This window comes from Hyposmocoma kahamanoa, unplaced genomic scaffold (genome assembly GCF_003589595.1).
Source record: "Hyposmocoma kahamanoa isolate Upper Pololo Valley unplaced genomic scaffold, ASM358959v1 102, whole genome shotgun sequence".
NCBI classification, from domain to species: Eukaryota; Metazoa; Arthropoda; class Insecta; order Lepidoptera; family Cosmopterigidae; genus Hyposmocoma; species Hyposmocoma kahamanoa.
Genome location: NW_020653337.1, coordinates 909,722 through 925,410, shown reverse-complemented (window position 1 = coordinate 925,410; position 15,689 = coordinate 909,722). Strand labels below are relative to the sequence as shown.

Below are 15,689 nucleotides of genomic sequence, written 5' to 3'. Positions count from 1 at the left end.
CTAGCGGCCGCTGAAGAGTCCTAGGGGGACGGTAGGGGTTTTGGAAGCAATTGAGGGGCGTTGATGCTGTCCAGGGGGTGCTACACCGTTTGAAAAAAAAAACTAAATTATCTATATAAACTTCACTACAAATATATAATTTTTGTTCCTTGTGAGATTTTGTGTTAATATAAAGAATACGTCTTTTCAATTATTTTTTGGTGTGGCGGGCCTAAAACTTTGAAAACCTAGACTTTAAGTTTTAAATAGCAAGCAATTTACGAAAAAAAAGTAATATATTTTGACACCAGCGAAATTTCGGGTCGGGAATTAACTACTGCAAGTTAGATAACTTTTGTTTATGTGCGTGTATGCTGTGTAAGATGGAACACACGTATGTAACAAACGCTCGGTTTGCGCAAGTTTACTCACATTGAAGCTTTATCGTGTAGACAATAGGTTCCCACTTAAGCAAGAAAAAAAATATCAACGCCCACCACCCAAACAAATAAGTGAAAAAACATTTTTTTTTTTAACTTAACACAAAAGATCACAAGGAAAAAAATATGTAAAAGTATGTCCACGCTAATCCTATCAACCATACAACAATTGTAAGAAATCATGTTTTATTAGAGAAATCACTGTACCACGTTGAACTATATGACATGATTATTTGATAGCAAGACAAGGAACAACCATAATATCGTTTACGGCTCTCTTTGTTCCCAAATAAGTAAGCATTTGAAAGTTAAAATTGAAACTAAAGCCGTGAATACTTAATAAAACACAATGGATAAACTATAGGGGTAAAAATAGTAAGTATTGGCGTGAGCATCTATAAATATGCCGTGCGCAGACGTAGACTGCGGGACGACATCGTCTGCGCGTGTGACAGATACTCACCGATGGTGACCGCTTTTTGCGTTGAGCAATGTAGATGTTAAATACATATAAATAGGTTGACACAGGCGAGTGGCATAGTTATTTTAATTAGTTCATATTTGAATTCAATTTAACTGTCATTGGAGTTACTTAAGGGCGGCGGGTAATCGATGGGTGTACGTTGAGTCCGATCGGCTGGTCTGGAAACCTTTGGGGGAGGCCTATGTTCAGCAGTGGACGTCTTCTGGCTGATGGAGTTACTTTTCACATTTAAATCGTAGTAATCGTAGCGGTAGAGCGGTTAGGTCATTTTGTACTAGCTTTTGACTAGCCTGTAGATATGAAAACATGTAAGCAACAATCTAGTCAATATTTCATTGCTTTTTCAGATTAGAGGCCAATTCGACATGGTTAATATTTTTAGTTATTACACAACTTGGTTCAGAATGTGCCAAACTTAAAAAATAAAATAATCATATGATAACAATATGTCGATTTTAAGATTCGTTGGCTCTATACATAAATACATCGCAGTTGTTTTAAATAATCTTTCCGATAATATCTGATAACAACATTAGTAGAGCTCCTTGTGAAAGAGACGTCCAGGGAAGTACTGCACCTTACCTATTTCTGCCGCCAAGCAGTAATGTAAGCATTTCCTTTATATGTAAGCGTTTCCGTTTTAAAGGCTAAGACAGCTGGTGACATTACAGGCACACGAGACTTGTTAACTTACGTCTCCGGACGACGGGTGCAGTGGCAATGCCCCTCAGATCTTTGCGATTTAAAGGTCTGAGTGACACTACAACGGCAATGGGTGGGCGTGTCGCATATCACTAAATGCACGACTTGTACGTTCCGTCACTAGGAATCGTAAAAAAAATTAAATAAAAAAATTGTTTTTCCAAGCAAACTAATGTTTTAAGTGCCTCCGTGGCCGAACGGTTACCATGCCGGACTGCCACGCAGACGTCTCAGATTCGATTCTTCAATTCGAATATTTGTGTGGGTTACATTTATTCCTCTCGTGAGTTTGGGTGTAATTTGTGGTTGTCTATGTGTGTGTCCATGGCACACGCGACTCAGGGTTTTCCTAGTGTAAGTTATGTTGAAAAAAAAAAACGTTTCAGGCTCTTTACTAAGATGTTAGAGGCGTCAATGAGTTAAGTGTAATATTATCGCAATCCACGTTACTCTGAATTATAGTTACAACAAGTTTATTTGTAAGTCAATGGTTACAACAATTTAAACACCTTATTCCAATTTAAGTTACATACGATTAGCGATTTTTTGCTAATTTCAGTAAATATATACAAATTAGAAATAATATAAAATGTATTAATGAGTAAAACTGTAGAGTTATAAACATAATATTGCTAGCTTGGATTTTTCATCTGATAGAAGTACGGAGATCCCTTCACTGTTGAAATTATTTTTTTTTTAATTTCAATGGTTTTTCGCAGCACCCTGGGTAGAAAATGAAAAACATTTACTTCCTGGAAAAAAAAATTATTTCAAATGTTTTCACAGATAAATATTTTGTATTACAGTCCTCTGCACAGTAGCGTGTCGTCTCTGGAAACGGAACTGTACATCACAAGTTACAAGTTTACAAGTTCCGCGCTATCAATCCGATCTGGAATTCTTTAAACATCAAACCAGTTGTGTTGTAACAATGCGTGAACTTCATCGCGGTGACATAAAGGCCTGTGCCGCCAGGTATGCCCACCGTTGGGCCGCGGCCCGTGGGACGCGATCGGAAGATAGTATCACTTTGAATATACGTAAGGTTGTAAGCCGATGTACCTGCATGAAATGCCAAAATTACCCATTGAATTTTGAGCCTTATTTCGTGAGCAACATCGAAGAATGGCAGTTAGGTCTTTTTAGTCAGTTTTTACGTATTCTCTTTGATTTGCATTGCATCTGTCGTGATTTTAGAAAGCCAAGAAATAAACCAATCATATGCCATCGACCAGCTACCTGATTGGTTGTTTCCTTGATTTAAATATGTGAGACACAATTATTGGCTAAATAGTAACTAGAGTAAACGTTGGCTTATACTGAAAACAAACTGAGTCTTATCAAGTGGAGCTTCGACTATCGACACCTCTGCGTGACATTACAAGTGGATGGTGAGGTGAAGTTATCACCAGGCGCACGACTTGTTCGTCCCGTCATTTGGTATTAAAAAAAAATTGTTAGATCCAATATGTGCTTAAAATGGCTAGTAGAAGAATAGGAGTGACGAAAAGAGTGATAAGAGTGAAAGTGGAACAGGAGATCAATTTTCTCTGTCTACCCTAATGATAATTCAAATAAATGAACTATATGTATATGTTTGTTCATAAGTCACAACCCGCACAGCGCGTTTTCTACCAAACACAACTGGCCAAAAGCGCAGTAACGTAATAAGCTTAAAAAGCAAAGAGCCGGTATTGTATAAAACTTGGGACTCGCTTCTGTTTTGTTGCTCTGGGCGGACGTGTGTCGAATTGGCTCCGTATTTTAACATATAACATTCTTCCCGAGCATCAATCTGGGTTTCGCGTGCAACACAGTACGACTACAGCATTGATGCACTTAGTTGATGACGTTTTAACTGCCGCCAACAAAAACAACGGTTCGATAATGCTTCTGCTTGACTACAGTCGCGCATTTGACTGTTTAAATAGGAAGATTTTAATAGACAAACTGCGCTATTGCGGTTGTGATAAAATAGTTTGCCAGTGGTTTGAAAGTTACTTCAATAATACGACACAAATAGTACAATGTACGGATGTATTGGGGAAACCGGTCAGATCTACCCCTCTCGAGGTCTCTCGAGGCGTGGTTCAAGGTTCTGTTTTGGGACCTACTTTATACTCTGTATACACGTTTGATCTTCTGGAGAGTATAAGGTACGGAACTGCACATATGTATGCAGATGATACTCAGATCTTGGTGCATACGCCATTAAATATTACTAAAATTAACAATGCTGTTCGTGATGTCAATGAGGATTTATCGGCAATTGTCCAGTGGTCTAATAGGAACGATCTTATATTGAATGCCCAAAAGTGTTTGTATATTTTGTTAGGTACTAAGAATCAGGTAGAGTGTCTAAGAGCCGCAAATCCGCAAATTACAATTGAGGGTAATGTATTAAGTGAGGCCAAGGTAGTAAAAAATTTGGGCTTATTATTTGATAATGGTTTGACTTTTGAAAAACATATCGACTCAAAAATAAAAAACTGTTACGGCTCATTGAAGCATATTTACAAACTTAAACCTTTTCTGATTAAAGAGGTAAGGCAACGATTGGTGGATTGTCTAGTACTTTCTCAACTTGACTATGGAGACATAGTGTACGGGCCTTGTTTACTAAGAAAAGTAGAAAAGAAAATCCAAAAAGTACAAAATTCATGTGTTAGATACTGTTATGACGTTCCTCCTCGCGCACACATAACTCCGTATCTTAATACACTTAGTATTTTAAGTATGAAAAACCGCAGAGTTTTAAAATTAAACACATTCGTTTATAATTTGCGGAAGTCCTGTACTCCAGCCTATTTGGCTAGAAAATTAAATTGGAACGATAGGGATGAGCGTAATGTACGGACAATACGGTATCCTTCTCTACATATAGCACCACCTCCTAGATTAACGCTTTACCGCGGGAGTTTCAAATTCGCTGCATCTAAGTGCTGGAACGACTTGCCTCCTCCAGTACGAAACTCAAAGTCATCTTGTACTTTTAAAAGAAAGTGCAAGCTTTGGTTACTTTCGAGGCAAAGATCAGAAAGTAATTGGATGTAGTTTGTAATTATATTTTTACGTGTGGGTGCTGTTCATCTCTACCTAAACCCCAAATTTGAGTATTTTTAGGTGGAATATTTTATCTATCTCAGGTACTATAAGGACAATAGATTTATTATAACTTTAAGTGAGTATTATATATATATATTTATTATTTTGTGATATCTTTTGGAGCTACTCGAGACGCGTCAGACAAATACTATGATTGAAATGTAGCGAGTTTCAAAAAGGTAGGGTCTGAAAAACAGCTTAAGCTGAGACTCTATCCTTTTTATCTACACAGTATCTATAAGTGATGTTATTTACGACTAAACTGTTTTGTAAATGTAGATAAATAAAGTTCTTTATTATTATTATTATTATTATTATTATTAAAAAAAAATAGTATCCGTCACTTCGTATTATATACAAAAATAGTAAGTAATAATAGTATTTTGAGGTTTCATACATTTTTCAAAATCTCATTCGCAAGTCAACTTTCTTTCATTCGCTCCATAACAACTCGAATATCAGGAAATTACTTTTTTCTTCAGAATGTTAAAGTTACTTCATTCGTGATACCACGTAGTTGTGACTTTACTTACGGTACGTACGCTTTGCCCATGATACCGGATAAAGTGTAGGAATAGCAAAACAGTGGTAAATGGGCGATTTTACACCGCGCTTCGGCAGCTGGGGCCTTTGAAGTTCGATGCGCTTATTTGGCATCGGGCTATTGGAAATAAATCCACTCGTACACTTGTGGTAACAATAATTGGGCATGCTTTAATTTCTTTTTTAATGTTCCATCAAAGTGCAACAAATCATTAAGTATTGTGTAAATAAACATCGGGAAACTTCCGATACAATGGACATTTTTTTCACCCGCTCCGAGTATTACAAAGATTCTCATACGATTAAGGCTGTACAATTGTGGAACGATTTTCCATCTGCAATTCTACATTCTAAGTCGCTCCAAAGTCACATTCAAAGTCAAAGATCGTTTAATCCATAGGTAAAATAAATTTTCATTTGAAAACATCACATTACATTACATTAAGCTACAGCTCGTTCACTACGCTGACTTCCCTGAGAAGAACAAGCTAGAAACTCTAAGGATTGCTCTTTTCAATTTTGAGAATCAAATTTGTGTGGATTCTGGAGCCGTGTCGTCTTTCCATACATGTTTATCTAACACGTAGTCATCAATTTTGTAATATGACTTCAATCAAAATATTTTTAATGTAGTTTTTAAACTTAGGAAATGATAATTATAATATATGCTCCGGAATCTTATTGTAAAAACATATACAATTCCCCATAAAAGAGTTGGTCGTCTTGGTTAAACGAAATCGTGGTATCATGAGTTTGGATTTAGCTCTAAGGTAATATTATGGATATCTTCTTTCTTATTGAAATTATGTATATTTTTACGGGCATATAAAATATTTGAGTAAATGTACTGTGATGTCACAGTCATGATACCAGTCTCCTTATTTTTTTCTCTGAGAGAAACCTGAGAGCCTAGACGGTACACAGAACGGATCGCTCGTTTTTGCAATACAAAAATGGTTTGAATATCTGCCGCTTTACCCTACATGAGAATCCTGTAGGACATTATACTACGGAAGTAACTAAAGTAAACTAGTCTAGCAGTACTAACATCGGTAAGCTCACGTATTCTGCGGACTGCGTATGCAACGGAGCTTAATCTACTGGCCAGGGAAGATATATGTGGAAACCATTGAAGTTTACTATCTAAGGTCACTCCCAAGAAGACTGCTTTATTAACAAGGTCTAAATTTTCTTCTTTTCTCGATTTTACGTCAGGTAATTCAAATTTACCACATTTAGTTTTCTTGGCATTAAACAATAAATTGTTAGCATTAACCAATAAACTACCTTAGAGAGGGTATCATTAATATGGTCATAGTTAATGTCATGTCTGTCTGTTTTAAAAATCAAGGATGTGTCGTCAGCAAACAGTACTATTTCGCAATGGTCCTTAACAAAGAATAGCAGATCATTAATATAAATCAGAAATAAGAAAGGTCCAAGTATTAAGCCCTGCGGAACACCCATTTTTACCGGAGAACCCAAAGGAGTTACTTCATTTATGTCTACTTTCTGAATTGTACCGTTGATATATGACAAGACAAGTTCCGACGGCTTGCCAATTACACCGTAATATTACAGCTTGCTAATAAGAATACTATGGTCAACGCAATCAAATGCCTTTGAGAGGGAGGCATGTACGAAAATATACGCCAAACTGTAAAAGAACTCGCTTCTGCCAAAATGTCTCTGTTCACATTTGTGGCTGGTTAGCCTCCATTAATAAAGCCGTTTTATTTTTCAAGTTCTAAGGTTTCAATTCTTATTACAAAATAAGTTTCAACTAGCCCTCTATACTCAACGCTCTGCAACATTAAAAATCATTAGGCATTGACAAATAAAGTTATGTTACGTCATTCATTAAGGGAGTCACCATATTTATCGACGTAGAATCGGCATCGGCAAACGTCAAAAAACGCAAATCTTTTTTGGTTTTATTGCATGGTCATATACATAAAACGCTTTTTGTGACCGATTCAATCCGATTCCACGTCTATAAACTACGACATATAGTATACTGTTTACTCACTACGTCTGTATATCAATAATGGTTAAACAATATGTTTTTTTTTTCATAATCTAGTGTTCATGTTATCACTGATTATGCCGTGGCTTTACTATAGTCCATTTGGTTATTTATTTAACCAAATGTAAACTATCTTGATATGTGTATTTAGTGGAATATACATTTATAAAATGATTTTTACTTACCTTCAAATACAAAATACAAATACTTAGCTTCATAGAAATTGCATGCCTATTTTTATACCCATTCATTTGTAAAGCATATGTTTAAATAAAAAGATGTATCGAGATTGTTTACATTTAGTTATGTACCTAAACAAATGAACTATAGTGACAAATACAAATTACCGAACACGCGATTCTTAGATAAGTGCACAAATTTTACAACACCATTATTAGGAGTTGCATCTAATTAATGATATTAAATTTAAGATTACTTTTAAGTTAGGATTAAAATAAAAAACGAAATGACATCCAATACAAAATATTAACAGACAAACATGTCTAATATGTTGGAATTGAAACTATTTTTTTGGACTAGTCTTTTTTTAAAAAGACCACCGTTTCGGGCCCTTAGCCACATCTGATTGATCACGAGACCTGTAAAGGGCCCAAAACTACAGATGGCTATGAAGCACACGGCCATAGCCAGTAGTGGTTAAAAATACACAAAAAGTTTAAACGATATTTGCTTGAATAAACGAGTATTTGTTACCTTAAGTTGTCCGTAGGTGTATCGTTTATTAATAGGGTGTGCCGCATTTAGATCTCCGATACACTTCGTGGTCTGTTTATCAGCCGCGTGGCCTGCTAACTTTGCCGCGCAGTGTTACCTCGCCACATGAATCACCGGCGACGCCTACAAACTATACTTTACCGCTTTTGGTGGTTTTACTAGGTAAATCGTGCACTATTGTTTGCCCGTAAGTGTATGACGACGACATGAGTCAGTTGTTAAGTAGTTTGTATAAATAGGATGGGTATGTTTTAGTTAAAATTTTAACTAAAAACTGGTGTTTGTTTACAGGTAAATTAAAACATTAAAAGAACGGTGGAAGTAGCACAGGCGAGAAACGGTTGTTTCTCTATCGACGGTTCGAATCCCTGCCTTCTTTTTTTGGAACTCATTAAAGTTCTGTATAATTATTTTTTTCAGTTCAGTAGCGAGTACCATAGACAATAGGATCTTTGTGATATGGTTTATGAAAGTATAATTGACAGACTAAAGAACAGGAGTAGAAAAATAATGTAGAAATAGGCTTAGTTGGCACAGCGTCTAGCACCGTTTGCTAGAAGACGTTGGTTCGAATCCAGCCGGGTCGAGGGAATTTTTTCTAAGTGTTCCATCTTTGTATTAATAATTATAATAAACTAGTGGAGTAATTTCACCAAAAATAATTGAATATCATGATAGTGGAAACATTCGGACATTAAATAAACTTGAGCCGGATTTACATTTGTCTGACGTGTCGTGTCGTGACGCGTCAGAATGGTATCGGTTTTATACATTTAATATGGTTAGATTTATTTTAGTGTGTCGCACTCTGACGTGACGGCTTGTCTTGTGTATGAAACCAAAACCGTTCTGACACGACACGACACGTCAGACAAATGTAAATCCGGCTTTAATTAGAAAAAACAAATTTTCTTCGCATTTATTTACTTTTCTCACGGTTTGTCATTTTTAGTCAAAAATTAAAGAAATAAAATGGAAACAACGCTATAAATCAGCTCGGATAAGATTTAACGGATAATTACCATGATAATTATCAAAGAATATAGATATATTGCTATATTTTTATGATGTTAGAGAAATTACGAGCAATTCCAACGCACAGGAAATACATAATTTGAAACCGATAAATACAAAGTAAACAGCAATTGAAGTTAATTCGTAGTCACAAGTATCTAATGGCAGCGAAGGAAACTAATCCTGAGACATCATAATTTGTTCAACTACTATCATTCACTTGCCAACGGGTGGCTGGCATGTTATATGTGAGAATACAGGATGCCCACAACCTTCATATTAATTTTTCATAAAAATAAAATGTGAAATAAATGTTTGAACGTACTCAAAAAAACCTTTTGAACACGTCAGGAACGTAGACAGCATAAGCTGGTACCTCCCTCGCCTAAACTTACAATTTTCAAATATAGTCCTTACTACCAGGCAATAACATAGCATAGTACCAAGCGATGTAATACTACATAAAGACGAAAAAGTGTTTTACAAAGAACCTTTTGAGGAAAACAGATTTTATGAAAGATAAATAACTTTGATCTCTCTATATCAGTTCCACAATTAAAACATAATGTAATAATATATATACCTAGATCCATTGTTGTATTGATACTGCATTATTTTATTATGAAAAACAATTTAGTAATTTCGTTATTTAATTAATTGTTTTATTTTTGTTTACTTGTTTCTATTTCTAAGTCTTAGCCACGTCCGTAGACAGTACATATAAAGTCATTTTGTTATGTACTTGCATATTTTCTAATAAATTCAATCAATTCAGCGTTCCACGATCTTTGACAATCAACCTCGTAGCCTCCACTGCTTGTAAAATCTAAAGAAAGCATGAAACTTGCCAAAGTATGCTTTGAGACCGAAGATTCACAAACTGGTCTGTATCGACTCCCAGGGGCCCACTCCAACCAACAAGGGGTCAACCAATAATAAACTGATAAATTATGCTCAAAACTTGCGTTATTTTTACCACCTAATATCTGCTACATAAAAAGTACGTGCATGAGACGGTAATGGGGGTCAACAAGAGTAAATTTAAACAATTCGTGACAAAAAGATTGGCTCTTCATAAATGAAATCATCCACATTACACATATAGTGCCTAGGTACTTACATAACACTATATTATTATAGACTAGAAATGACTAATGAAGTAGCAATTTCACGACAAACAAGATATTCAGAAGATAAATGTATGAAGTTTCTCACTATACATATAAACTTATCAGTGATTAGTACTGGGTCAGCTATCACATTTGAAGTTTATAAATTTGTAAAAACAATGCATATTATAAAGGCAGGGCAGGTCTAAGCAAAACAGAAAAAATGGCAGGTGGTCAACGAGACAAAAAAGTTTGGAAACCTCTATTCTAGACAATTTCAGCACAAATGAAAAAGTTACGTGTAAGGAGACGCTGCTGTCTCTCGTGAATCTCTTACGATTGAAACAATGAAAGAGCATCCTGTAGTTGACGCACTCGTCATACAACAAACATCATCAAGTCTCAACTAAATCATCAATGTGCGTTATATGCCGGCGGGCGCGCCGCAGCCGCCCGTGCCACCGCCGCGGCGTCGCCTGTGCCGACGTGGTGGGTCGGGAATTAAGAGCCATCGGGTACGCAAATTGCGAGTACGAGACTCGCCTTAGGTCAGTGCACGTGTGCACTTTGCATTAAACGCTTAATGTGTAGGTATAGGCAACTGAAGACATCATAATCTTCTATACATGCCTTAGCAGACGATATAATTTCTAAGAAGTTGATAGTGCTTAGTAAAAAGTAATGACAGTAACATCATGTCTTAGAAATGGTATCCTGAAGAGAAAATAATTTGTAGGTTAAAATAATATACTAGCAGTAAATATTGTGTAAGAAAATCTATAGTGACTTTAGGTCTAGCTGACAGTTTCGATCTATGATGTTTGGAACAAATGTTCTAAATGATAAAAGTGTATCCGCAGTTGAGCTGTCGGAAAGAGTAAAGAGTAATTAGTTTTTATTACAGGACCTCGGCTCTGATTACCTATTTACAGCCTTTTGGAGTCGAAACCCTTGGCCCGTGGGATCCCAGTGCCCGTCATCTGTACAAAATTTTATCCAAAAAATTAATAGACTGTCTGGGAAACCCAAGCGCCTGCAGCTACCTTGCCCAATTCATTAGGGGACCGCTGCCAGCATTTGAGCACCTTGCTGCGGGGAGTCAATTTTATTCTATATAATACGAGTGTGTTGCGTTATTATAATTGTTATTCAAGTTATTTAATGCCAGTTTTAGTTTCTAGTATTTAAAGCTTTTATTGTTGTACCCTGCCTGTATATTTTAACTTATTGTCTAATACAAACGTAATAAATGCAATGCGTATTATACAAATGTTTGTTTACAAAGAGCAACCCCTTGAGTTCCTTGCTCATTCTTTTCAGGGAAATCTGCTTTATGAATGAGCAGTAGTTTAATCAATATGATGATTTCAAGTGCAATTTTCGTACTTTGTAACAAAGATATTTTTTAATTTGATTATATTTGCAGAAAATATGATTTTTTCTGGACCTAAGTGTAATTTTTGTATTTAAATCTCATTGGTGAATATCATTGCTATACTCATAAGCTAACAACACAATCGCATGTGACTTGCACGAGCTTGCATCGGATGTTGTTACCCGACTACAGCGAAACCAAAAGAACCCACACACATAAGAATATTTCCACACTAATGTAATCGAATAATGCGCCATTTAATTATTCGATTGTTTTAGCGAGTTAAAGGTCATTTTGTTGGAAATGGCGACGCTAAAGCATGACATCCGGTGCACAATGGACTAATTAATTACCAGTTTCACCTACGTAGGTACTATTCCCGAGCTTGGAATAGGCGAAATTGTCTTTCTGCATGACCGTGACCATAAGCATTATGGAACATATCATATAGATGACATAAATATTACAGATAAAATTTTTTCATTTGTTTTTCAAATCCATTCACGCGAAAACACTATTTGTTTAGTCATGAATAGGAAACACAGAAATGAGTTTTATCTATTCCATCATTCAGCATAGACAAGTGAGAAATTCGTATAAAATTGAAAGTTCCAGAAGAAGATTCACTAATAATTTTTAAAACATTTAACTTTATGTACGTTGCAAAGTCTCTGAAGTTACGAAGGCAGTTTCATAAGTCCGTGGTCTTGAGAAGAAAAAACATTTTTTTTTAGTTTTATTTGTCTATGTACCCTATATCCGTTTAACTCTATTATACACTTGACCAGTGATATCTTAATTTCTTCAACTCATCCAAATTTTTTTTTGTCAAACTAAAAAGTCGGCCTCTGTTTCAGCTATTACTTTCTTTATTTGATGCAAATCGGTAAAAAATCAAATAAAAAACTGAAATGGGGCTAAATCTGGTTAATGGTGTGGCAATATTTCATATTTCCACAAATTTTGATGTCCTGATTGCAGATGAGAAACGGAATACTCGACATTCCGTTTGTCATCTCCTGCTTACCTAACTTTATTACTAAGGTTATTTTTTTTTCGCGCCAATTTTAAAAAGTAACGTCAGTTGCTTATTCAGAAATACTAAATTATGAAATATAAAGAAATTCCGAAAAAAGCTTATTAAAATTTTAATATTAAGTGTAAATGCGTACGTATTTAAGAAATCGTATATATCAGAGATTAATTTTATAAATTTTACATCAATTTTTGAAAGTAATTTATATAATAATATATGTTTCCATAGTTTCCAGTAGAAAACACTTAGCTATTGTGTTGAGTATTTATTTATTCTGTAGTGTTTTCTAAGTGGAATCATGAATAAATAAAGCTGGCAGAACGTAATTAGCAACCACGTGGACACAGAACCCTATGGTTCCTTTGAGCGTTTCAATAACGGATTTTTTCTTCTGTTATTGTTGTGACTTGCATTTAACTGCTAAGAGTGATTACACACGGCGACCTTTAGCAGCGATGCAAACGCGCGTTTGTGAATCGCCTATAAATCCCAAGTGTAGCGATGCTGCATCGATATAAACGCGCGTTTATATCGATGCAGTCGCGCGCTGGCATCGCGTTTGCATCGCTGCTTAAAAGGGTGCGTTTCGTAATATATAACAACAAATGACATAGTTTTAGTCGATATAACGCTCAACAGATATAATTAATTTATGGTGTACAGACATTTGACATAATCTAGCATGATATAAAGGTTACTGGGTATAATAGACGATTGAGATAATAACTTCCAATCTAATATACCGATGTCATAATGTTCATTTTGTATAAACACGTCAGATATAACATTCACTGAGTATAATGTTGAATGTGTATGTGTGAAAAAAAATCCAGTGGTGTTTAGGTGTAGCGGTGAATGAACCAAATTTGTCAGCATTTCCTAGATGGTTCGACCTACTCCTGTGGGTTTAGGTTAGGTTAGTATATGACAAAGCTGCCAGAATCAAATTTGTTTCCATTTACTAGTTGGCTCGACCTCCTCCTGTGTGTTTAGATTAGGTTAGTAGGTATATGCAATTAAATATTCTGCTTAAAGTTTTAATAAATATATTTTATAACACAAAAAGCACCTAAAGCTATGGAAAAAAAATCTTATTAACATATTATAGGGCGCTTCAACAATTCGTAAAACGAAATATTGTGTTATATTATGTAATACATTATACTGGTAGTACTTATACCATTTGTTCATTATGTCACTTAATCATTATATCTAATGTTTGTTATACTGAAGCTCCATTATACAAATTGAAATTATGCCTTTTGTTGTTATACCTTTTGTTGATTATATACAGCGAGTGATTATATCCTTAGAAATTATATCAAATGTTGTTATACCAAGTGAAAATAGATTATTTGTTGTTATATCTTCCATTACTCACCCGTGTGTAACTTCTCTAATTTAGAAAGTTAGTTTTATTAGACTGTTTTTTAACTTCTACAAGTTATGTTATATTACTTGTCTTATATTATTTAATAATTAAATATATTCTAGATAAATAAAGAATGATTCCTTTGATTTAAACGCTAGCACAACTAGAACCAACATCTTATATTGTGGGCTCATTTACGGACCATTCGCATGATTCGCATAACATGATAAGGATGAACATACACATAAATATAAATTATTTAATGAAAATAACGATTTACACATATTAACCATTAGAATATTTATTTTAAAAGCACTTCTTGATAATAGCGCACGCATCCTCGCATTACCGAGTGTCGTTAAAGATAATGAGTACAGGTTTTGTGCACCACGGACAAGGATCGGCACAGGCAAAGTCGTGCTATAAGACTAGGAAGTTACTACGTGTTTTTTTTATTGTATGGCTTCCATGAATTTTTTTAGAAATTGGAATAATGTGTGGCGCACCTTTATCGAATTTTGTATTGAAGTTTGGAAGCATGAACGAGAAGGACTACGGATTAGTTAGATAGGTTAACAAAATAGTGGAAACAGACAATGTTATACAGTATCGTTTATAAAGGATTTAGTGAACGTAGCAATTTTTTTAACAAAACCTGATAAAAAAGTAATTAATAAGATTTGAAATGTTGTATTCAGTTCAACAAGTGACGTTTTCATTTTTATTCGGTATTTTAACAAAAATAATATCGAAGTAACTTAAGATTTTTTCACCTACGTACATTTTGGCTGTAAAGCAAGCGACGTGTTAATTTGCTATAAATAAATTATCAGGCGCAAATTCATATCCATCAGTAGCTGGTAGCTAAATGTAAAATATAAATTTCTTTACTAAATATTTATCATATCAAGGCACTTTGATGAAAAATTCCGTCGTTTAATTCATGCATTCTTATTTTTCTAGTTTCCTTTTAGATTTAGAAATGAACTTTTACGTAATCTAAAAAATATTTAGTAAAAACTACAACTCACCCAAGCAGCCAGTATCAGTCAGCCCGTAATACTCGTCGAGGCACTGCTCGCAGTTGGGCGGCGCTGCGCCCTCTGCGCACGCGCAGGAGCCGGTCTCCGCATCGCAGCCTGGCCGCGCAGCAGCCATGCCGCAGCGGCATAAAGGGCAGCCGGCGTCTACGCCTATGAAGTCAACGATATATTCTAGCTTTATTGCATGCACTGCTTCCTGTACACATACCAACATTGGTACACTTGCAAATTATACCGATTTTCAAAAAATTTCACTACTTTTCGAAAATATGAAACCATTTAAATTTTACTTGACTGCAATTAACGAAGTAAAACAGATAGTGCTGCACCACCGTATTGTTAATTGTCGTCATTTTATAATGGTTTCCTAGATCACATACAATAATACATTTAAAAAATACTGACTCTACCATGCCTATATATTTGAAATGTCACTTTTTGTAAAGCGTCATCTTTATTTGAATTCGTCACACGGCCGCGCCGTTCAATAAACTGAAAACTTGATCTTGTAAAACTACTCTACTTCAAAAGAGTGCAATAGTAATGACTACGAAGGTCTACAACAAATTTCCACGTGATATTAGGAATTGCAATGATGGTGCAGAATGTAAGAAATTATTATTTAATATTGTTATAATAATAATAATAATCTTTATTCAGTGAAAAATATACATCAATACAATGCTAAGCTAAACAAACACAAATACTATAATAGGCTGCTGAATG

General features: G+C 35.1%; 1 protein-coding gene across 1 annotated transcript in view; it reads right to left on the bottom strand.

Annotated features, from left to right (window-relative positions):
* LOC113232514 (laminin subunit alpha-1-like) overlaps positions 1–15,689 on the bottom strand; it is a 232,049-nt gene that overhangs the window by 103,995 nt on the left and 112,365 nt on the right. The window contains exon 18 of the mRNA XM_026467268.1: positions 14,952–15,113. Within this exon, the coding sequence (XP_026323053.1) occupies positions 14,952–15,113 (162 nt within the window). The remainder of the gene's footprint in view (positions 1–14,951; positions 15,114–15,689) is intronic.